Below are 25159 nucleotides of genomic sequence, written 5' to 3'. Positions count from 1 at the left end.
GGAAGTAGCCTTGGAAACAATTCAACTACTGACATTAAATAAAAGTATGTAGCAGTCTGGGTGAGCAACACGTCTTAAAAAATCCTATTTTCCTTTGATATGCAAACCTTTCAGCATCTCTCAGCCACAATGCTCTGCCCCAGCCCGTAACTCTATTGCGGTGTTGCAGCTCTCCGTAAGCAGTTACTGTGCTTTTTGTTTTATTCTAGTACAACCCCCCCCCCCCCCCCCCCCCCCCCCCCCCCCCCCCCCCCCCCCCCCCCCCCCCCCCCCCCCCCCCCCTTTGGAAGTCTTGGTTGGGACAGTGACAGTAAATTGGACAACACCAGTGGGAAAAAAAGACCAGCATTAAAACACGACTCTGCTACTCGCTCGCTTGCAGGACTCTGCTCAATCAGGAGACATCTGGCGCGGTTCCCCTTCCTTACGTAATTTGCTTGAAAGGGGAATGATCTGTTTACAGTCCGAACAGTTTCCGAGGCACTCGGGAAGGGTCTACGCGTAGAACTCCTCCTGCTTGTCAGGTTTTTGGTAAGCTATGCTCGCCTGCTTTGGCTCTTCCAACGTGTAGCTGCCTTCGTCCTTTTTCTTCATCCGGTAGATCAGCAGCATGACCAGGAAGGCAGCGAACAGGGCTCCGACCACTCTCCCGACGATGACCGCTGAGCGGGAGGGACAAGAGTTCAAACGTTAGTAGCACCAGCAGTGAGCGAGCAATTAAGACCATGATCAACCTTCCCCGCCACAGCCCAGCCTGTGGATTTCCTTTCCTTCTGGAAGGAAATAGTAACGTTTCGGGCCGAAACGTTTCGGGCCGAAACGTTGCCTATTTCCTTCGCTCCAATAGATGCTGACAACGAAATGCATTTAACATCTCCCGCTAGCAAACGATAGCATGATGCTGCTGCACCCGCTGAGTTTCTCCAGCATTTTTGTGCACCACCAAATGGAGCTCAGGGCCTGGCAGACATTGGCGCAGAGACAACAACCTGGCTGCTCAACACCCGGCTTAATCTCTAACTATTCCTTTGGTTTATGCTTCATTCACAAGAAGAAGATCACACCCCTGACATCAAGTTTCGACTCCTCAAGAGCAGTTAGGCATTTGGCATCATGTTTGGCCATGCGGCCTACTCTTGTGCAGGCCTAAAGGCCTACTCGTGCTGTAATATTCTATGTTGCGTCTTAGTTTAGTTTAGAAAACAGGCCCTTCAGCCCACCGAGTCCTCGCCAACCAGCGATCCCCGCACATTAACACTACCCTTACACACACGAGGGACAATTTACATTTACACCAAGCCAATTAACCTACAAACCCCTACGTCTTTGGAGTGTGGGCGGAAACCGAAGATCTTGGAGAAAACCCACGCATGTCACGGGGGGAAAGTATAAGCTCCGTTCAGGCAACACCCGTAGTCAGGATCGAACCCGGGTCTCCAGCGCTGCAAGCGCTGTAAGGCAGCAACTCTACCGCTGCGCTGTGCCTGTTCTAAGGCAGACGACATACTTGCCTTCGTCAGTTGGTGCATTGAATATAACATTTGGAGGTCATGTTGCAGCTGTATAAAGCCTTAGTTAACCATATAACATATAACCATATAACAATTACAGCACGGAAACAGGCCATCTCGACCCTTCTAGTCCGTGCCGAACACATAATCTCCCCTAGTCCCATATACCTGCGCTCAGAAGTTAGTTAGGCCAACTCTTGTTACCTTGTGGCTTGCAAAGCGATTCTGGCCTGAGCATTCACATCCTTGATTCACCACACATAGCCAACGTTGATGGAGTTTATAGGGAGACTACATTGATGTATAAACGGTCGAATCAGTCAGAAGAATGGTCTCGACCTGAAACTTAGTTGGTTTTATCGGTGTTTTGGGTGGACCCTTCCTCTCCAAACACCATCCCTGGCCAACAATCGACTGATTGGAACCACCTGCCTGATGTCATCTGTGGCCAGCCCCTGAATTGTCCTGGGTCTTGTTTTGCTTCCAGTTCCTCCCCGCTACGATCAGTCTGAAGAAGGGTCCTGGCCCGAAACGTCACCTGCCCATTTTCTCCAGCGATGCTGCCTGACCCGCTGAGTTACTCCAACACTATGTGCCTATATCCGATCAGCAGAGAAGATTGTTGGCTGCAACCTTCCCTCCATTGATGAACTGTACACTGCAAGGGCCAGGAAGCGAGCGGGCAAGATCATCTCTGACCCCTCTCACCCTGGCTACAAACTCTTTGAATCACTTCCCTCTGGAAGGCGCCTCCGGACTGTCAAAGCTGCCACAGCCAGACATAAACAACAGTTGTTATCCACGAGTAGTTGCTCTACTCAACAGCCAAAAATCTGTAGCCAACCCTTTGATCTGGTATTTTGTTGGTTCACATGCTTGATCAATGGTGTTTTATCATTAATGTTTTATTATTATTAATGTTTAGTGTTTTCTGAGTCATTCGTAACTGTCACTGTATGTCATGTTGTTTCTTGTGGGTGGAGCATCAAGGCAAATTCCTTGTATGTGAATACTTGGCCAATAAACTTACTTACTTACTTTTTTTAATGCAAACCATGGCAAAAATGAATTTTAGAAATTGCCTTACCTACTAACACCTCTTTCCTCTCCAATATGTTCTTCTGGGGGAGTTGAGCGGCTGATGAGGAGCTGCCAGAGTCTATTGCATTGTCTATAACGTCGGGCAGACCGATCTTCCCAGTGTCCCGGACGTTTGATTGTGTGACGGCACCAAACACTTCGTTGTTCGCGTCTGTGTTCTCCACCTCGCCTTCCTCCGTCAGCTCAAAGTCTCCGCTCGGCAACCCGGCTGCGGGAGCCTCCACCTCGTTGTTGATGGTCACGCCGACCGCCCGATCGCCGGTGCTCGCTTTCTGCGCGTGGCGGGGTTGGAAAGAAAGACATTTATACATCAAGAGAAGATCTCACTCCCCAAATCCTGTCAAGCCCACTCGATGGGCCGAATGGCCCTGATTCTGCTCCTATGATTTATGAACTTATGAAATCAAAACATCGAATTACCAGGGGAACCCGCTGCCTCGGCAAGGCCAGCAGCATAACCAAGGACCAGTCGCACCCTGGACACAACCTCTCCTCCCCTGATTGGGGATGATCAGCCATGATCAGAGTGAATGGCGGTGCTGGCGTGAAGGGCTGAATGGCCTACTCCTACACCTATTGTCTATTGTTTATTGTCTCTCCCATCGGGCAAAAGGTACAGGTGTGAAAACATGTACCTCCAGATACTTTGTGACTTTGTAAGCACCCTTTATGTGACTTTTATCAAATTATCCCAAGTGCAGAGGATGTGAAACTGGGATAATATAACATAAAACTGGTGTGCGGGTGATCAATGGACAGCATGGGCGTGGTGGGCCGAAGGGCCTGGTTGCACGCTGTATTTCTAATCTAAGCTTACCTAAACTCTACCCATAGAGCTTAAATGGCAATTGATGAGAATGACTGCACATGTCCTTCATGAATGTTTTGGCTGTGATGGAATGACAGGGTGCAGATCTCCTTGAGGTTGTCCCACCAAACAAACACGTTGAGACACAAAATGCTGGAGTGTCAGACTCAGGGGGACTGGAGGGCAGCATCTCTGGAGTGAAGGAAGGGGTGGCGCCCATTGCTTTTTGCTGGTTGAGTTGCTCCACCATTTTGTCTTTTCTGTTGATCAGTGCAAGAGCTGACTTTTTGGGTAGGGGGAGGGGGGGGGAAGCAGCATCTATGGAAGAAGCAAGGAAGAGGCGGAAACAGTGGGCTGTGGGAGAGCTGGGAAGGGGAGGGGAAGGAGGGAGTAAGCAAGGACTACCTGAAATTGGAGAAGCCAATGTTTATACCGCTGGGGTGCAGACTGCCCAAGCAAAATATGAGGTGCTGTTCCTCCAATTTGCGGTGGGACTCACTCTGGCCATGGAGGAGGCCCAGGACAGAAAGGTCGGATTTGGAATGGGAGGGGGAGTTGAAGTGCTGGGCCACCGGGAGATCAGGTTGATTAGACCTTTGACAGGTCTATCGTGGGAAAAAGGTTCAGACTGAAGAAGGGTCTCGACCCGAAACGTCGCTTATTCCTTCGCTCCGTAGATGCTGCCTCGCCCGCTGAGTTTCTCCAGCATTTTTGTCTACCTTTGATTTTTTCCAAGATCTGCAGTTCTTTCTTTAACACTTTTTGGGTGCATGTTGAAAAGGATTAAAGGGAAGGCACAGGGGACTAACACCCAGTGTGCATACGCATGTAATACAAAGGATAATAGTCAGTCATGAGCTCCTGAGGCACGATGCCCCCATTCACCAGGACTACACTGCCAGGGAGTTTTTTGCTATATGCCCCAACTAATCCCAGGATTAGGCGCGTTCTGACAAGCATTAAAGCAGTAAATTCACCATCGTACATTCTGCAAATCAAACGCAGGCAAATGTTGAAGGCATCCCTCAAAAATATGAACGTTTCTGTATCCAGATATGCTGGAACGTTAGCCATGCACATCTAAACTCTTGCCCCAGGCACTTGTTTCAGTGCACAGGGAGCTGTTAAACGATTTAAACACAGAAATACAATCGACTCCAGTTATTTTACAGAAATCTACTTATTACAGCATCGACAGGCCAATGACCAGGATTCCATCCTGACTATGGGTGCTGTCTGTACAGAGTTTGTACCTTCTCCCCGTGACCTGCGTGGGTTTTCTCTGGGAGCTCTGCTTTCCTCCCACACTCCAAAGACCACGGGTTTGTAGGCTAATTGGCTTGGTAAAACTGTACATCCCTTGTGTTTAGGATAGTGTTAATGTGCGGGGATCGCTGGTCGGCACGGACTCCGAGGGCCGAAGGGCTTGTTTCTGCGCTGTATATCTAAACTAAACTAAACTAAACTCAAAGGGACCATTGGGCCCATGGCAGCTTACAGCAGAGCAACCCTTACATTCCTCCTGTTTATTTCCCTGTAGCCTTGTAAATCATTCTCTCTCTCATTTCCTCTTTAGCTACTTATTAGACAGACATGTTTTGACGCAAGTACACCCCAGCAATGATTATTTTACACCACTCTGGATCCAATAATCTGCACTAAAAGCCAGTGGTGCAATCGCAGTGAAGAAGAACTTTAGTTTTTAATTAACTAAAAAATAAAACATGTGAAGTCACCAAGTTCAGGAATAGCTGCCTCCCAACAACCATCTATTTCTTGAACCATACTGCACAACTTTAATCCATCCGCAACATAGAAACAGAGAAACATAGAATATAGGTGCAGGAGTAGGCCATTCGGCCCTTCGAGCCTGCACCGCCATTCGATATGATCATGGCTGATCATCCAACTCAGTATCCCATCCCTGCCTTCTCTCCATACCCCCTGATCCCTTTAGCCACAAGGGCCACATCTAACTCCCTCTTAAATATAGCCAATTAACTGTGGCCTCAACTACCTTCTGTGGCAGAGAATTCCACAGATTCACCACTCTCTGTGTAAAAAATGATTTTCTCATCTCGGTCCTAAAAGACTTCCCTCTTATCCTTAAACTGTGACCCCTAGTTCTGGACTTCCCCAACATCGGGAACAATCTTCCTGCATCTAGCCGGTCCAACCCCTTAAGAATTTTATACGTTTCTATAAGATCCCCCCTCAATCTTCTAAATTCTAGCGTGTACAAGCCGAGTCTATTTAGTCTTTCTTCATATGAAAGTCCTGCCATCCCAGGAATCAGTCTGGTGAACCTTCTCTGTACTCCCTCTATGGCAAGAATGTCTTTCTTCAGATTAGGAGACAACTGAACACCACAGGCCACCTCTTGCACTACCATGGACTTTTTCCAATTGTGATTTTTGCACTAAGTCCTTGATTTTCTTTGCTGACTAGCATGTAAATCATGGATAATCTATGTGTGTTTTTGTTGCATTTTCTTGAGTCTAGTCTAGACTATAGAGATACACAGAGTGAAAAGAGCTCCCTAGCCCAGATTGACCAGCGATCACCCCGTACACTAACACTCTGCTACATACACTAGGAACAAGTTGTTTTACCGAAGCCAATTAACCTACAAACCTGCGCCTCTTTGGAGTGTGGGAGAAAACGGGAGCACCCGGAGGTCACAGGGAGACGGTACAAACTCCGTACAGACAAGCACCAGAGGTCAGGATCGAGCTCGGGGTCTCTGGCGCTGTGAGGCAGTAACTCTACCGCTGTGCCTGAGGTGTTGGGAAGACTCACCTCTGTGATGAGAGGAATGGACAGGATGGTTTTGCTGGTGCCTGCCGTGAACGTCTCCAGCGTTGGCCGATGTGCCCGTGTGTCCGGTGTGGAGACGGGCCGGGCCACGGGTCCCGGCCTGGTGACGGCGCTCTGCTTGGTGGTGACCGCCACGACGGTGGTGGCGAGAGGCACGACGGCCACGGTGTAGCCGCCGCCGCGGGTGTCCGGAACGATGGCGGCGGTGGTGGCCGTGGAGGTGGTGGCTGCTGCGGTGCTGACCCTGGTGGGTCGGTGGGCGGTGGGCCGGCGGGCGGTGGCGGTGGCGGCGATTGTGGCGGTGGTGGCGATTGTGGCGGTGGTGGCGATTGTGGCGGTGGTGGCGATTGTGGCGGTGGTGGCCGGCATGGTAGCGGGGGCGGGAGCGGACGTCACCGCCCTCTGGGTGGTGAGGGTGGCGGAGGTGGGTGGAGGTGCCCGGGCACCACTGCCACCTGCCAGGGTGGAGCTCCTGAAAGTGAAGGCAAAGGGCTGGATGGAGCTGAAGGCAGAAGCGGATGGTGTGGTTGTCACCGCCTGGGACAGACCGGTGGTAAATCGCAGCTCCGTGTCGTAATCAAAGTCTGAAAAAGAACGGAAATACTGAGGTAAATCAGGCAAGAATGGATCGACCGGGCTTGTACTCACTGGAATTTAAAAGGTTAAGGATAAGGGGGAAATCTTTTAGGACCGAGATGAGAAAAACATTTTTCACACAGAGTGTGGTGAATCTGTGGAATTCTCTGCCACAGAAGGTAGTTGAGGCCACAGTTCATTGGCTATATTTAAGAGGGAGTTAGATGTGGCTAAAGGGATCAGGGGGTATGGAGAGAAGGCAGGTACAGGATACTGAGTTGGATGATCAGCCATGATCATATTGAATGGCGGTGCAGCCTCGAAGGGCCGAATGGCCTACTCCTCTTCTAGAACCTATCTTCTATGTTTCTATGTTTCTATGAGAGGGGATCTTATAGAAACATATCAAATTCTTAAGGGATTGGACAGGCTAGGTGCAGGAAAAATGTCCCCGATGTTGGGGGTGTGCAGAACCAGGGGGGTCACAGTTTAAGAAGAAGATCCAGTTAGGACTGAAATGAGGAAAAACCTTTTCACCAAGAGAGGTGTGAATCTGTGGAATTCTCTGCCACACAAGGCAGTTGAGGCCAATTCACTGGATGTGTTCAAGAGAGAGTTAGATATAGCTCTTGGGGCTAATGGAATCAAGGGAACCGGTCCTGCTGAGTGCCCCCCACCCCACCCCCCATGGACTGTCTCCCTCGGATGGTCACGACACACAGCTTATTTATTTATTTTACTTTTCTTTTTCATCGGTTGGAGCTGCATACTAAATCTCGTTGCACTGACATGTAATGACAATAAAAAGATATTATTATTATTATTATTATTATATGGGGAGAAAGCAGGAACGGGGTACTGAATTTGGATGATCAGCGTGATCATATTGAATGGCGGCGCTGGCTCGATGCTTCTAATACTAAATCATAGTACCCTCAATGGGTAAGGAAGGACATTGCCAATGGGTAAACCTGTCCCAGGACCATGATATTGCCATTCGGCCCTTCAGCCAACCAAGTCCACACCGATCATCAATCACCGATTGCACTAGTTCTATTTTTAGTGATCCTACTTTCACATCCACTCCTTCCTAACTGGGGTCAATTTCACAGAGGCCAATTATCCTACAAACACACGCGCCTTTGGGATGTGGGAGGAAACTGGAGTGCCCAGAGGAAACTCACGCAGTCACAGGGAGAACTCCACACCCGAGCTTGGGATCGAACCCAGGTCTCTGGCGCACGAGGCAGCAACTCTACCAGCTGCGTCACCGTGCCACCCATGGGAATATGTGAAGCAGGCCAATGTTCAGTTCAGTATTCTGTATTGACTTTAATGTAATTTACATACACAGATGAAACGAAAAAAAATGTTTCTCAATCAGTTCCCATCAGCGCGGTTAATAAAAACAGAATAAATACTTATAGCTTTAAAAGTTAAAATTACTATATCTAAAATAGGCCTAAAAATTGAAATAAAATCAGACATTCAGACCGAACAGTGGCTTTGCTTTGACAGGTGCCTAGCTGTCAAAGTATGGGCGAGGTTAGATGTGTTATATAATGAATTCCCCTCTTCCCCTTCAAATATTGCCTGCCTCTCCTCTCTCCCATCTTGTAAACATGTACTGTCTGATCCCTAATAGCTGGAGTAACCCAGCGGGTCAGGCAGCATCTCTGGAGAAAAGGAATAGGGGACGTTTCGGATCGGAACCCTTCTACTGAAGAAGGAGTGTGAAGACGCCCTTCCTCAGACCGCTGACTGGTTAGCACGCAACGATAGCTTTTCACTGTACCTCGGTACATGTGTCAATAAACGAAACACCCCTCTCTCTATGTCCCTCACCCACCCCAATCATCCTGCTAGTTTCACTGTTTGTATCCCTTCGTTATCACCTCTTCCACAGCCAACAATGGACCATTGTGGGCTCCACCTTTCCAGACTCATCGGTGCCGGCTCTGGTTTGTTCTGCACCTTTTCATACCACTAGTGTCCCTCTCCCATGACTCTCAGTCTGAAGGATCTTGACCCGAAACGTCGCCTATTCCTGTTCTCCAGCGATGCTGCCTGTCCCGCTAAGTTACTCCAGCATTTTTTGTCTATCTACGGTAATAACCAGCATCTGCAGTCCCTTCCTGCACATTATTAAGTTTGGGAGTCAGTTTTTAGAACTTTGGTCAAAGGCAGTGATCAGGAGATTTGGAGGGTGGTGAATCTTTGGAATTCTTTGCCACAGGAGGCTGTGGAGGCAAAGTCAGTGCGTATATATTTAAGGCAGAGATAGATCGATTCTTGATTGGTACGGGTGTCAGAGGTTATGGGGAGAAGGCAGGAAAATGGGGTTGGGAGGGAGAGATAGATCAGCCATGATTGAATGGCGGAGTAGACTTGATGAGCCGAATGACCTAATTCTGCTCCTGTCATTTATATACTCATGAACTTGTCAACTACAATTCTGCTGAACAGTGCAACTCAGCCAAGGCACTGTATGGCCTCCTCCTGTTCCCAATGTAAAAACAGCAAAGTGTGGAAAAAAAATCAAAATGTCAGGTGAAGCACATTACAGATTGCAACGGGCAGACTGGGACCTCATTAGAGAGAGATTGCTACTTCTGTGCAATCTGCTCCTCCTGTTAAATAGGTATAAAAGAAGAGATTGAGTGGCATTTTCTGCATAGATGTCAGAACAGCTGCTCAGAAATAGACTTCACAGGACGGTCTGCTGTTCAGTTCACTTTTAGTTTCTAGTTACTGCTCGGAAACAGGCCCTTCGGCCCACTGAGTGAGCACCGATCCCCCGTTGAAACTATCTCTATGTTATCTCAGTTTCTCGTCTGCTCTCAACACATTACGGGCAATTTTACAGAGGCCAATTAACCTGGAATCCACGTCTTTGGCGTGTATGGGGAAACCGGAGCGCCTGGAGGAAACAGGGGGGAAAATGTGCAAATTCCCGCACAGACAGCACCCGAGGTCGGGATCGAACCGGGGTCTCTGGCACTGTGAGGCAGCAGCTCTACCAGCTGCGCCACCGTGCCGCTCTCTAATAGTCTATTAACTTGCCATCAGCCAGCTACTGCCTCCCTTCCTCATAACCTGCACCTCGTCCAAAAAATGTCTCCTCTCACCGTTTAGCACTGGCCTGGGTACCGGACTGGGTTGCCAGCACTGGTTTCAGTCTGAAGATGGGTCCCGACCCGAGAACATGGAACCTCTTCTCCAGAGATGCTGGCTGGCCCACTGAGTTACTCCAGCACTTTGTGTATTCCTTTGTAAACCAGCATCTGTAGCGTACTGGGTCTCAGAGTCAACGTAAGACTAGCAGCAGCAGTTCTTTGGGACCCTCAAAATCAAAGGTTGTCTTCATCTCGCTCCAATCTGAATGGTTGCCAACCTGAATGGTTCCCAACCCAATCTGAATGGTTCCCAACCCAACCTGAATGGTTCCCAACCCAACCTGAATGGTTCCCAACCCAACCTGAATGGTTCCCAACCCAACCTGAATGGTTTGGGTTGGGTTGGGCTGGGAATCTTTCCTACAACATTCTGCATTTTTTCTCACGTCATTCGTGTAAACGATGGAAGAGTTAACAGTGAAAACTGCACAGAGATTAACGAGGCGCTCAAAAGAGGCAGAAATTAATCTGTGATTACTGGTGCTAAACGTGATTGCAAATCCCAGCTTCATTGCTATGTACCATTATACATTCACGCTCCAAAGACGTACAGACTTGTAGGTTCATTGGCTTCGAAAAAATAGCAAAAATTGTCCCTAGTGTGTAGGATACGTGCAGGATGGTATTAGTGTACGGGATGATCGCTGGTCGGCACGGACTCGGTGGTCCGAAGGGGCAGTGTCCGTGCTGTATCTTTAAAGTCTAAAGTACGGCATCACTGGGGTCTGGGTTAGTGGTGGCATGGTGGCGCAGCGGTAGAGCTGCTGCCTTACAGCGCCAGAGACCCGCGTTCGATCCTGACTACAGGTGCTGTCTGTACGGAGTTTGTACGTTCTCCCCGTGACCTGAGTGGGTTTTCTCCGAGATCTTCAGTTTCCTCCTGCAGTCCAAATACGTACAGGCTTGTAGGTTAATTGTCTTAGAGTAAATGTACAAAAATTGTCCCTAGTGGGTGTAGGATAGCGATAATGTACGGGGCCCGTTGGTCGGCGCGGACTTGATCGGTTTCCGCACTGTACCTCTTAACTAAACTAAAGCAGAAGTTTCAATGGTGAACGACACACCATCGGTGAAAAGCCTTTTACAATCAATGGGACCCGCAAGATGTCAGAGCAATTGTAGCTGTTGCTCGTTATAAATGGAGACCAACATCATACAGGTTCGTTACGAGACACACAGTCGGCAGTTGCTACTTACATCCTGAACCGCCAGAACCAGAGTACAATCCTTCATCTTCATCATCCGACCCTGACCCTTCCATGTCTGTTAGTGTTGCCAGGTCCTGGGTTTGCCTGGATGTGCGATACATCTGCAATGAAAGAGACAAGAGGCATTTAAGGTTAGTTGTTATTTGGCTCCATTTGAATACCCAGGTAAACGTCGTACAACTCTATAGGCTGGAAAGACTGGGAAAGTGTTTAACACAATACACAATACAATTTATTTGTCACTTGAACCTCATAGAGGCTCAAATGAAATGTTGTTTCTACAGTCATACACACAAGAAAAATAGACCCAAGACACAACACAATTTACACAGACATCCATCACAGCACATCTCCTCCTCGCTGTGATGGAAGGCAAAAAAACTTATCTCTCCCCTGCACTCCCCTCTCCCCACCGATGTCAGTCAGAGCCCCCGGCGGGCGATGGCAATTGTCCCGCGGCCATTAACGCCGCGCCGGGCGATGCAAGGCCACGCTCCGGGTCTTCTTGTTGGAGCCCCCGGCCGGCGCTAGCAAAGTCCCGCCGCCATTTAAGCCGCGCCAGGCGATGTAAGGCCACGCTCCAGGTACACTTCAACCCCACGACTCGGGTGGGTAAAGTCGCCGTTGCGGAAGCCCCGAAAAGCGGTCTCCCAGCAGGGACCCGCGGGCTCCCGGTGTCACCCCGGGTTCGCCGTTCAGGGGAAAGATTTTTAAAGTCCGCCCCCCCCCCACACACACACACACACACACACACATACACAAACAAGACAAAAAACAACCAAAAGACAGACGGACTGCAGAGGCTACTGCGACGTGAGTCGCACCGCCCACCGGAACTGCAGATGCTGGAAAATCAAAGGTAGACAAAAGTGCTGGAGAAACTCAGCGGGTGCAGCAGCATCTATGGAGCGAAGGAAATAGGCAACGTTTCGGGCCGAAACCCTTCTAAGAACTGATTCAATGTAAACAATTTTGGAAGCTATGAAATAACAACTTCCCTTCTTCCCCTCAACCTACATTTCTTTGTTCATCGTCTGCTATGATCTGTTTGTTCACTCCTTACCCTTCCATATCTCTAATTTTCCTCACCCCTGACTCTCAGTCTGAGGAAGGGTCACAATCTGATATGTCCCCCATTCCTTCTCTCCAGAGCTGCTGCCTGTCCCGCTGAGTTACTCCAGCGTTATGTGCCTATCTTCGGGGGTAAACCAGCATCTACAGTCCCTTCCTGCACGCCTCCCTTCCATGGACTCCATCTACACTTCATTCTGCCTCAACGAGGCCAGCAGCATAATCAATGACCAGTCTCATCATCTTCCCCCCTCTCCCATCAGGCAAGAGGTACAGAAGTGAAAACACCCCCACCCCCAGCTTCTTCCCAGCTGTGATCAGGCAACTGAACTATCCTATCAACAATTAGAGAGCGGTCCTGACCTCCCATCTATTTCATTGGAGACCCTCGGACTATCTTTGATTGGACTTTAGACAATAGACAATAGACAATGATGCAGGAGTAGGCCATTTGGCCCATCGAGCCAGCACCGCCATTCAATGTGATCATGGCTGATCATCCCCAATCAGTACCCCGTTCCTGCCTTCTCCCCATATCCCCTGACTCCGCTATTTTTAAGAGCCCTATCTAGCTCTCTCTTGAAAGCTTCCAGTGAACCTGCCTCCACCGCCCTCTGAGGCATAGACTATCTTGCACTGAATGTCCTTCCCTTTATCCAGTATCTGTACACTGTGGATGGATTGATTGTAATCATGTATAGTCTTTTCACTGGAGGGAAAGACTAGTGACACACAACAAAAAAGCTTTTCACTCGACTTCAGTAGACGTGACAATAAACTAAACTAAACTAAACTGAAGTAACACGAGTGGTCGAGGATAAATCTCCTCCCGCACATTTCTTTCCCATTTTTGCGATATATTCCCACTGCTTCAAACACAAGGTTCAAATATGAAGGAGGTAAACTGGGGGCTAGACCACAACAAAACCAAAACTTACTGGAGTTATTTAAAGGCAGATAGAGATTTCACCAGTGGTGGAAATATATAAATGGGCTATTTTGTGCAAAGCATTCAAGATCGCTAAATGCAGACCGAGACATTAATATTATCACTTGTCTCCCTTCACACATTAGTTTGTAAGTGGATGGGCCCAATCTAATGGAGGCGTGCAAGCATGAACTGTTCGACAAGACTCCTCTAACCTGATGACTCTCCAAGCCTAGACGAAGATTAGTTTTAAATCTTTACTCCCACAGGGCTCTCAGACTGATAGTAATCAAACTTAAGTTTTTAAATTTTTAATTCATTTAAATTTTGTTCATTAAATTTAATTAATTTGAAGTTTGAGGTAATCAGGCTTCACACAGGCACAGCTGGTAGAGCTGCAACATCGCAGCGCCAGAGAACTGGGTTTCATCCTGATCCTGATCTCGAATGCCATCTGTGTGGAGTTTGCACGTTTGCACGTTGTCCCGATGACCGTGAGGGTTTCCTCCAGGTGCTCCGGTTTCCTCCCACACTGCGAAGGCGTACAGGTTTGAGGGTTAATTGGCTTCAGTAAAAATTGTAAATTGTCGCTAGTGTATGTGCAAGATAATGCCAGTGTCTGGAGATCACAGGTCGGCATGGACTCGGTGGGCTGAAGGGCCCGTTTCCGCACTGAACCTCGAAACTAAACTAAAGATCAGATCTTATTAAATGAGAGAACAGGTATGAAGGGCTGGAGGGCCTTATATCCCCCTGTTTATTGTATCCCTCGTTAGTATTTTGGTAAAATGCTTCCGCCCTTTTTAAAAATCATTTTTCACTCATTCACAACTAGGTTAATTTACAACTAGTTGACGTAATGACAGGGTAATGAAAAAATAGTTATTTTCTTCAGTGATAAACCCATTTCCGGCTGCTTTAATAAACTGCACCTGGTCGCCTTGCAATACGACAGGAAATATTTTTTTTTTAGAAAGGAGATTGGGTTGTAAAACACTGTCCAGTGTCATTGACTCCTGTCAGATGTGGTCTTTTCCAGCAGAGTTCAACATCGCCACAACTTTTGCCTGTTCGGCTGCAACTGTGTTTTTCCTGCATGCACCATGCTCATAAGTTCATAAATCAAAGCAGCAGAATCAGGCCATTCAGCCCATCAGCTCTCTGCATTGAATCATGGCTGATCTATCTTTCCCTCTCAACCCCATTCTCCTGCCTTCTCCCATTATCCCCTGACGCCCATACTAATCGGTCAACCTCCAAAACACCCATTGACGTGGCCTCCACAGCCGCCTGTGACAATGAACTCCACAGATTCACCACCCTCTGACTAAAGACTGAACTCCTCATCTCCGTTCTGAAGGTACGTCCTTTTATTCGGATGCTGTGCCCTCTGGTCCTAGACTCTCCCCACTAGTGGAAACTATCTGATGGCTTCACAAAGCGAGCGCTTAAACATAATCGTTTAAAATTGTAATAATAAAATAAGTCATTTTAAAAAATAATTCATGGAGCGTGGAAAATGCTAGGGTGGTCCATGTCTCCACTTTTAACTACCCGACAGGCTGGTGGTGGGACTTCTATTGTAAGTCGTATGTACAGCGTAGAAGCGCCCTTCAGCCCACCACATCCATGCTGACCAATAGCATCTAGCTCACCCCAGGTTCGATCCTGACTATGGGTGCTGTCTGTCTGGAGTTTGCACGTTCTCCCTGTGACCGCGTGGGTTTCTCTGGGTCTTCTGGTTTCCTCCCACACTCCAAAGACGTGCAGGTTTGTACGTTAATTGGCTTTGGTAAAATTGTAAAAAAAATTGTCCCTCGTGTGTAGGTTAGCGCTAGTGTACGGGATGATCACTAGGATCACATGTCGGTACGGACGTGGTGGGCCGAAGGGCCTGTTTCCGCGCTGTATCTCTAAAGTCTAAAGCCTCAACTACTTCCTCTGGCAGTTCGTTCCATACACCCACCATAATCTTCTCCCAATTCTGCAGCAGGACTGACAGGAGCCCCGAAAGAAATATTGAGTGAGAACAAGGGCCTTGGCTGGATGCCAATTAATTGTTGAAACAACTCGGCTCTTCAAAGCACAACATTAATCTACCGGCTCATTTTACACAATTCTGGCAGCAGAACAGAGGAAACCAAAAGTGCAACTAAATCTGAGATTTAATTTTGAGCGATGGCCTTAATTCATGAACCTGAAGCCATTTCCACCACTTAGAACCAGCGATGGCTTTATAACAAAACAGGACACAAAGTGCTGGAGTAGCTCAGTGGGTTAAGCAACATCTCTGGAGAACAAGAAGATAGTCTGAAGAAGGGTCCCGACCTAAAACATCACACATCCATGTTCTCCAGGGATGCTGCCTGATCTGTTGAGTTACTCCAGCACTTTGCGAGTTTTTTTATCTACAAAAACTAACATCTGCAGCCCCGTGTTTCTACATTATGGCAGGAACTGCAAAGGGTACAGAGAAGATATATGGCGATGTCGTTAGGACCTGAGGGCCTGAGCTATAGGGCGAGGTTGAGCAGGCTACGATTTTGTTCCTTGGAGTGCAAAACGATGTGAGGTGATCTTACAGAGGTGTACAAAATCACGAGAGGAATAGATTGGGTAAATGCACAGGGCCTTTAGCCCAGAGGAGGATAATCGAGAACCAGAAGACATAGGATTTAGGTGAGGGGGGGGGAAGATTGAATTCTGTTCCTATCACTTATCGCAACATAGAAACATAGGAAATAGGTGCAGGAGTAGGCCATTCGGCCCTTCGAGCTTGCACCGCCATTCAATATGATCATGGCTGATCATCCAACTCAGTATCCTGTACCTTATGAAGTTATGACCTTGAGAACTCCCCCACCCCCTCCACCTACATTCCTTCCTCTAGCTTCACAATTTGCAAATCTTCAATCCTATCGTCTCATGCTTTTTTTTCACCTCTGCCCTTCGTCTGACTGTCTGACTTTCAAAAATCCTACTCACCTGTTCACTGATTACCTGCCATGCTTTTGTCCTGCCCCTCCTCTCCTCCAGCTTTCTGACCCCCTGCAATCAGTCTGAAGAAGGGTCCCGACCCGAAACGTCGCCCATCCATGCCCTCCAGCGATGCTGCCTGACCCGCTGAGCTAACTCCAACACCATGTGCTTTATTTTTTCATCCTCTGGTCCAAAGTTTGGCCTCTCCGCGCCGGGAAGTGCGATGGCAGATCAGATCTCGTTTCTATTCCATTCTCGTCTTATCTCAGGAGAGAGATGGATCTATCTTTGTCCATGACACCCGCTGAGCTCCGTTAAAGGCTGAATTAGCTCAGCGAATGTAAAATGCGGGAGCAGGTGAGTTTTCAGCAACTTCCTCTGCATTTGGGCAACTTTCCAGAGGAATAGCACATTATCCCGTAATAGACCCATAAAATGCCAGATGCTCTGTGGAACTGAGCAACACGATTCTGCTGAGCTCTCGACATTGCTTTACAACTGCCTGCAGCCACTCGATATGGGGTTTGCAGTCAATTCTTGTCAATAAAGAAGCCATCTGATCACTTCTTTTAAAACAGGTGACGACTGACTTCCTTATTCCTGCAGCCAGTACCAAAAGCTCAGGGGCTCTTCCTAAGAACATGATCCCATTCTGGTGGTTTGGGATGTGATCCCTCAAGTCACGGCGCCCCTTTGCCACGCATGCCCGAGAGCTGCACCGCACAACACCAGCTGACGCTTCTAAGGCGGCCTTGGTCAAGACGACCAGTGGAAGTCAGCGGACCCATCTAGGCTACACCATTACATCGATGACCCCATGGACGTCCCTGGCCAGGACCTGCCCCAAAAGCAGTAGACAACCCTCAACCGCTTGAGGACAGGCATCAGATGCCAGTATGAAGAGGTGGGGCCTCGTGGCCAGTGAGCGCCTCCTGCGAGTGTGTGGGGACCCAACACAGACAGTGGAGCACATCGTCACCAGTTGCCCCAAACACCAGCCACCGGATGGTGAACGAGGTCCGATTGACCTGGATGATGACACATCGGCCTGGCTCGCCTCAACGGAGCTGCAGGTCTAAAAGACATACGGCAGAAGAAGAAATAGAAGAAGAAGAGATGTGATCCAGGTCCTCATTGAGGACTCCTGCACTGTCGTACTTAGGACAGTTGGACAAGAACACTACTTGTTGACCTCCCAGCAGAGTGAGATGTTCGTCGGGGAATGTTTGTGACTGGCCCGCTCCAGCCTGCGGGAGTACGTGCTGAGGGACGCACTGAAGCTTGTTGCAGCCAACGCCAAGGCCCAGTATTGGGTCCTCCCGCTGCTGGACATTTAGGGGGGGGGTCTGAGGTTGTGGCCTCTGGTCCCAGACTCCCCCACCAGTGGCAACATCCTCTCCACATCCACTCTATCTAGGCCTTCCACTATTCGGTAAGTTTCAATGAGGTCCCCACTCATCCTTCCAAACTCCAGCGTGTTTCAGGCCCAGCGCCGTCAAACGCTCATTGTTCATTAACCCACTCACTCCCGGGATCATTCTCGTAAACCTCCTCTGGGCCCCTCTCCAATGCCAGTGCATCCTTCAGATATGGGACCCAAAACGGCTCACGATACTCCAAATGCGGTTAGACCAGCGACTTATCGAGCCCCGGCATCACTTCCCTGCTTTTGTATTCTAGCCCCCTGGAAACAAATGCCAGCTGCCCTCTCCAAACTGGTCTGATCTCCAAATCAATAGCAGTGTGTCACCATTGTATTCTCCGATGAGTATCAACTCATTTTATGGACCAATTTTTTTTTTCGCGACGTTCGCTCGCTCGCTACGGCAGCTAAATCGAAGGTGAACGAACAACCTAATAAGGTTAAGGAATCATTGCTTACGAGCTGACAGTGGATCCTGACCCAGTGTGTGGCAAGAAGGCGCAGCTGAGCAGCGCAGCCAACACTCTTGCAGTGATCTCATTATGTTTATGTTCAAACATTAAAACAGGGTTCCTTTCTTTCCCACAGCCTAGGATCACAGTAACATTCCTCCCGGTCACACATTCTCTTAAATCAGTCGGAAGAAAAACACTATAATGAATAGAGTACAGACAATTTTAGTTCAAACTTCTAAAGTATTAACAAAGTTCCCTCCAGTTGCATGTTAAATACAGGCTGGGACAACATCATGACTGCGGTATGCAATTTATATTTGAACTATATCATACAATTAAATTAGGCTGCGTCCAGATTAAAGGGGGCATCGCTGTCAGGAATTAACATGCCAGATGGTCCTGCCTGTAATCTCCTGCAAATGTTACTCACATTTCCAGTCAAGTAAGCCCACATACACTGATAGGATGTGTTTTCATCCCATCCCTTCTAATTACCCTGATGGCAATGATGGGGGATGGGAGTCTGGATACCGAGCCCCACGATGTACAACACATACGGACTTTGTGCGTTCTCCCCGTGACCTGCATGGGGTTTTTCTCCGGGTGCCCCCTACACTCCAAGGACGGAGGGCAGTGCTGAACTACTGTCTATGTCTGGTGACCCCTTGGACTATCCTTGATCGGACTTTGCTGGCTTGACCTTGCACCAAAGGTTATTCCCTTATCATGTATCTGTACAATGTGGGCGGCTCGATTGTAATCATGTATTGTCTCATTGAAACAGAACATTGTTAAGAGGCAGGAAACATGTTCCCGATGTTGGGGGAGTCCAGAACCAGGGGCCACAGTTTAAGAATAAGGAGTAAGCCATTTCGAACGGAGACGAGGAAACACTTTTTCTCACAGAGAGTGTTGAGTCTGTGGAATTCTCTACCTCAGAGGGCTGTGGAGGCAGGTTCTCTGGATGCTTTCAAGAGAGAGCTAGATAGGGCTCTTAAAAATAGTGGTGTCAGGGGATATGGGGAGAAGGCAGGAATGGGGGGTACTGATTGGTGATGATCAGCCATGATCACAGTGAATGGCGGTGCTGGCTCGAAGGGCCAAATGGCCTACTCCTGCACCTATTGTCTATAGTCTATCGTCTTTCTACTGACTGGGTACCACGCAACAAAAGCTTTTCACTGTACCTCGGTACGCGTGACAATAAACTGAACTGATGCTGAAGACGTACAGGTTTGTAGGTTAATTGGCTGGGTATAATTGTAAATTGTTCCCAGTGTGTCGGACAGTGTAAGTGTACGGGGATTGCAGGTCGGCTCAAACCTGGTGGGCCACGCTGCCTCTGCTAAACCCTGAAAGGTCCAAGCCCTCCCCCCCCCCCCCCCCCCCCCCCCCCCCCTCTTCCTGATAGTCCTACAAACTAGGGGCGGCACGGTGGCACAGCGGGAGAGTCGCTGCCTTACGGCACGCCAGACCGGGTTCAATCCTGACCGCAGGCACTGTATGTACGGAGTTTGTACGTTCTCCCCGTGACCCCGTGGGCTTTCTCCGGGTGCTCCGGTTTCCTCCCACATCCTTAATAGATGCAGGTTTGTAGGATAATTGGCTACAATAAATTGTAAATTGTCCCTAGCGTGTGTAGGATAGAAGACGTGTGCAGGTGATCGGTGGTCAGCATGGACCAGCTGGGCCGAAGGGCCTGTTGCCACGCTGCAACTCTAAACTAAACTACTTTTCAAATATGTATGTGATTTCCTTTTCAAATATTCCCTTTGAATTTGCCAGTGGCCAATTCCTGATCACTACTCACTGGGAAAACACATCACTGCTATTCCCTGCTCTGCTGCTCTGAGGGATCTTACAACTGTGTTTTTGGGGTCAACAGCCCTCCTGCCAGTGGAAAGTCCTTCTTCTTTTCCGCTCAATAAGAACTCCTCATCATTTTTAACACTTTCCTCCTTTAGCCCAGTTGCTTTGAAGGAGGTATCCTTACAGCGTGCTACCATTGGACATATCAGCCTTCCTCTCACCTAATCCCATGCAGCTGCCTCACAGCGCCAGAAACCCAGGTTCCATTCCTACCTCCGGTGCTGTCTGTACGAGGTTTGCACGTTCGCCCTGTGACTGCGTGGGTTTTGTCCAGGTGCTCCGGGTTTCCTCCCACATCCCAAAGACGTGCCGGTTTGTCGGTTGTTTTAGTTTAGTTCAGCGATACGCTGCGGACACGGGGGCCCTTCGGCCCATCAAGTCCACGCCGACCAGACAAACGAGTACCTGTACACTAGTTCTATCCCACACACTCGGGACAATTTACAGAAGCCAATTAACCTACAAACCTGCACGTCTTTGGAATGTGAAAGGAAACTGGAGCACCCGGAGTAAAACCCACACGGTCACGTGCAAACACCGTACAGACAGCGCCCGTAGTCAGGATCGAACATGGGTCCCTAGTGCTGTAAGGCAGCAACTCTGCCGCTGTGCTGCCCAGATGCGAACACTACTGAGTATAACGTTACTGAATGTATAGACACTGAGAATGTATGAAGAGATTTTTTTTACACAGCTTTCGTTTCGTATATATTTTTTATTCTGAATGGAGTTTATTTTGGGGGAAAAAAATGATTTACACTTTGTGCGAGATGACTCTAGTGTGCCACCTGTACTTCTGGAGTCAATGACTCCACTGGGATGGTAAATAGCTGACAAACCTCATGGCTCAATGCTCTGCTTTTCCATCAGCGTCATTGCCGACTGGCCCGCTCCAGACTGCGGGAGTACGTGCTGAGGGACGCACTGAAGCTCGGTGCAGCCAACGCCAAGGCTCTGTGGGGGTGGACCACAGTCTCGGGCCCTTCCGCTGCTGGATATTGGGGGGCAGAGTATGGTGGAGATGTCCCTTAAATAAGGGAGTGGATGGATATCACATGGGTGGCAAGGGTCGGGGTAAAATTGGTAAACACTACGTTACAATGCAATACATGGATGTACAGCCTCCGAGAATGTCGGAAGAATTCTTTGCACAGTATTTATTTTTTACACTGAATAAAGCTGACTTTGAATAATCAAAACTCCGCACAGCCACAAAACTCCGAAAGCAGAGGTGTAACCAAAGCCCCCAGCATCGACTGCAAGCGGATTGTCTGCAAAGGTTTGATTGCAAGAGCCCAAACGATAAACAAGTTAGAGACAGTGTTGACAACAGGGGAACCTGATCCCAGAATCCACTCGCTGAAGAGATGACCCACGGACTTTTCAAGATGTTGAGACAGTTTTCATCGCGACTGGAATGTGGGCTTGGGTGCATGTCAACAATCTGCAGGAATTCATCCAGAACTTGTGCTGGATTTCCTTTTTAGGCAGTTTCTCTCTGGCTACACAGTTGGAATTAAAAGGGAAGACGCGCAATTGTATAGTAGCGTTCAATATCACCCGGCATCTCAACCTGTTTTACGGCCAATTGTACCGCTCGAGCCAGCACCGCCATGATCACAATGAATGGCGGTGCTGGCTCGATGGGGCCGAATGGCCTACTCCTGCACCTATTTTCTATGTTTCTATCTTCATTTTGTGTCTACCTTGGGTGTAAACCAGCATCTGCAGTTCCTTCCTACACATTAGAACAGCAAGTGCTGGAGTAACTCAGCGGGTCAGGCAGCATCTGTGTACTAACCTACAGCAGGTTTGGAAAAGTGACCTATTCAGATTCTTCAACATCCAACAGCACTCAGAATTCCCTGTTTTTTTTTAGTCAGAGGCTGTCGGGGGTTGTAAAGGTTAATCCTTAAGGCGGTGGAGCAGCGGGTAGAGCTGCTGCCTCACAGCACCAGAAACCCAGGTTCAATCCCAACTGCTGCCCCATAGCAGAAGAGTCCAGGTCGCGGGGCTGGAAACTGAAAGTATCCAGAGTCAATTCTGCTACCACCATCATAGAAACATAGAAACATAGAAAATAGGTGCAGGAGTAGGCCATTCAGCCCTTCGAGCCTGCACTGCCATTCAATATGATCATGGCTGATCATCCAACTCAATATCTTGTACCTGCCTTCTCTCCATACCCCCTGATCCCTTTAGCTACAAGGGCCATATCTAACTCCCTCTTAAATATAGCCAATGAACCGGCCTCAACTACCTTCTGTGGCAGAGAATTACAGAGATTCACCACTCCCTGTGTGAGTGGTGAATCATCTATTGCAACAAGTGATGGCTCCCACTGATTGTTGCCGGAAGCTTGCGTCCTTTTCGGGAATGGATGCAAGCCGGGTGCTGCACGTGTGGAGTTTGCACGTTCTCCCCGTGGCCATGATGTTCAGATACAGGATAAAGGAGAATATCGTTTAGTGAATCGACACATCTGGGAGGAGATTAAGACGAGGGGAGTTAGAGTAAGAAGTGAGACATACTGCTGTTGGAGGAGAGGTTAAAAAGAATGGAGCGATTGTGATGAATGATTACAGATACGCTTCTGGGACCCGCACGCAAAGAGTCGCCGGGCATGGCCACCATCTTGGGTAGCTGATTTGCTGCATTTGCTCCATGAGAGGTGGTCTTGGAGGGGAGGATGGCTCCTCAAACTGCGGAGAATCTTGGACAATACAGATCACCCAGACCATGACACACTGGTCAACCTGAGGAGTACCTTCAGCAACAGACTGGTTCCACCAAGATGCAGCACAGAACGCCACAGGAGATCCTTCTTCCCTGTGGCTGTCAAACTGTACAACTCCTCCCCCTTCTGTCAGTGGGTAGACTGGGATTAACTCCCTTCCACCACGCCCCTACCTCCCCTCCCCCGCCCCCGCCCCCGCTTTCCCAATCTTTAATTTCATGTCTCATGTATTTTATGTTTTTATGACTGTTGGCAGGATCAATTTCCCTGCTGGGATAAATACATTTCTATTGTATCGTATTGTATCATTAAAACCCAGCATGTTAATACAAGTTTCAGTTGTCATCATGCTTGAAAAGTAATTTTTAAAACTCAAAATGAACTTTATTCGGAATGAAACAGAATAATACAGCTTACATCCCAGCGGTATGAATATTAATTTCTCTAACCAAGTAACCCTTGCATCTCCTCTCTGTCTCTCCACCTCTCCCCCACCCTACTCGTTTCAATGTCGTCCCGGTGTGTCTCATTGTCTGAAACTCGTTTTCACATAGCCCATAGCTACCAATGGCCCATTGCCTTTATCATCCTTACTTTTTTGCATATCTTTCATTCATTTGTTCTATCTCTCTATATGGCCGTCTATATCTCTCCTTACCCTCTCCCCTGACTCTCAGTTGGAAGAAGGGTCTCGACCCAAAACATCGCCCATTCCTTCTCTCCAGAGATGCTGTCTGACCCGCTGAGTTACTCCGGCTTTTTGTGTCTATCAACTATGCCAAAAATTCCGACATTCTCAGTGGCTATACATTGGTGTTGTATTTGATAGTGTCCACAGAAATATAACTATACCAGGCACCATTGCTACTCATGTGAATCCTGGGGTGAAATACCTATTTAAGGGGTGTCTCCACCCCAATGTCCAGCAGCGGAAGGACCCTAGACTGTGGTCCTCCCCCCACCGAGCCTTGATGTTGGCTGCACCGAGCTTCAGTACATCCCTCAGTAAATTGTGCTTCTCTGATTCTGTGCTGGCAGTAAATTTCTTAAGGCATGAAGGCAGAACCAGCTTACTTTTATACCCTGCAGCTCACACCTATACGATTCTCAAAGGACTGCAGAGGTGATAAAGTTCTTTGAAGTACAATCAATGCTATAACACGGACAGAGTGGACAGTGTGTAATCACAGTGCGATGCTTGACCTTTGAGTAAGAGAGCTTGAGAGCATCTTGAACCGACGGAGACTTGTTCTAAATTACTTTCCCTCGCACTGAGGCCCATAAAAGTGATGCCGGTGAGGTGAGATGGGCCAATAATACTCGGCATAAGTGTGTGAATTTCACACGTGTGGTCTTGCAGTTTATGGATACCTGAAATTTACAAACTCCGCACGGACAAGCACCCATACTCATGATCAAACCCAGGTCTCTGGAACTGTAAGGCAGCAACTCTACCGCTGCGCCACCGTGCCGCTGACTGTAGTGGATGGCTTGATTGTAACCATGTATTCTATAAAGCTTTTCACTGTTTCTCAGTGCACGTGACAATAAACCAAACTCAAACGTAAGGGCAGATTCTTGATCAGGCTGCGTTGGGTGCCTGAGGGTGGGGGGGGGGGGGGGGGGGGGGGGGAGGGGGGTCAGGATGGGCGTCTCATCAGGAAACAATTAATAAATTGAGCGCCGTGTAGTTCCAAACACTCCGTGCCAAGGTTTGGGTGAAGTAAGTGGCCTCTGCCGGGACCCTCCCACCACCTCCCCTATTCCAGGGGGTCTCCCGTATCATCGGGGTTGAAGGGGGACAATGACTGGAGCAGGAACCTCAAACAAAATCTATCGGCAGTTGTGGCCTTCGATGGAGAAAGCAAACCCCTGACGTTTCAGCCCCTCCTGTCAGATATAGGCAGCAGATTAACATTCACCCCCAGGCTAAGGTTTAAGCCACAACGGCTTCTCTTGTCGAGATGTAATTAGAAGTGGTGGGAACATCAAACACAAGTGGGACACGCTTTGAAATGCACAGCTCCAACCCGCAAGGATGAAACATTTAGCATTATGATTTCCCTCCCCGCCTGCAACCGTGTGAAAGCGCGGGTTTAATATAGGGGAGGCCATTCAGCCCATCGAGAATACTCACCCCACAGAACCCAATCCCTCCACGCACTAGAGTCTCCCAACCCCTGCAGAGTGGTTACTAAGATGGCTGATCTGTGGGCGGTTGCTGCTGGGCCACGTCGGGGCCTGATCAACCCCGGCTGGGTCGCCTGGACGAAGGTGGCTGATGTTGTGAGACCTGAAACACCCGATGACCCCAGGTCATGTCACTGAGGATGTGTCCCAGAGCATCTGGAAGTTGTATATTTTTCACAATGTGTCTGTCCTTGACACTGGCCTTCCAAGAGTTGGGTGATGGGACGGGAGCAAGAAGTTTATTTTCTGTGCTTCCCCAAACATAGAAACATTGACACTAGGTGCAGGAGGAGGCCGTTCGGCCCTTCGT

The 25159-nt window shown here is 48.7% G+C and overlaps 1 protein-coding gene across 1 annotated transcript in view; it reads right to left on the bottom strand.

Annotated features, from left to right (window-relative positions):
• Positions 1-278: 278 nt before the first annotated feature.
• Positions 279-25159, bottom strand: part of LOC129709877 (syndecan-3-like) — a 146688-nt gene continuing 121807 nt past the window's right edge. Inside the window, exons 2-5 of the mRNA XM_055656519.1 lie at positions 11187-11298; positions 6220-6821; positions 2599-2884; positions 279-662 (exon numbers count right to left, since the gene is read on the bottom strand). Of these exons, the coding sequence (XP_055512494.1) occupies positions 496-662; positions 2599-2884; positions 6220-6821; positions 11187-11298 (1167 nt within the window). The 3' untranslated portion in view covers positions 279-495. The remainder of the gene's footprint in view (positions 663-2598; positions 2885-6219; positions 6822-11186; positions 11299-25159) is intronic.

Source organism: Leucoraja erinacea, chromosome 26, assembly GCF_028641065.1.
Source record: "Leucoraja erinacea ecotype New England chromosome 26, Leri_hhj_1, whole genome shotgun sequence".
Classification (NCBI taxonomy): Eukaryota; Metazoa; Chordata; class Chondrichthyes; order Rajiformes; family Rajidae; genus Leucoraja; species Leucoraja erinaceus.
Note: the sequence above shows the minus strand (reverse complement) of the source record. Positions and strands in the feature narration are given on the sequence as shown.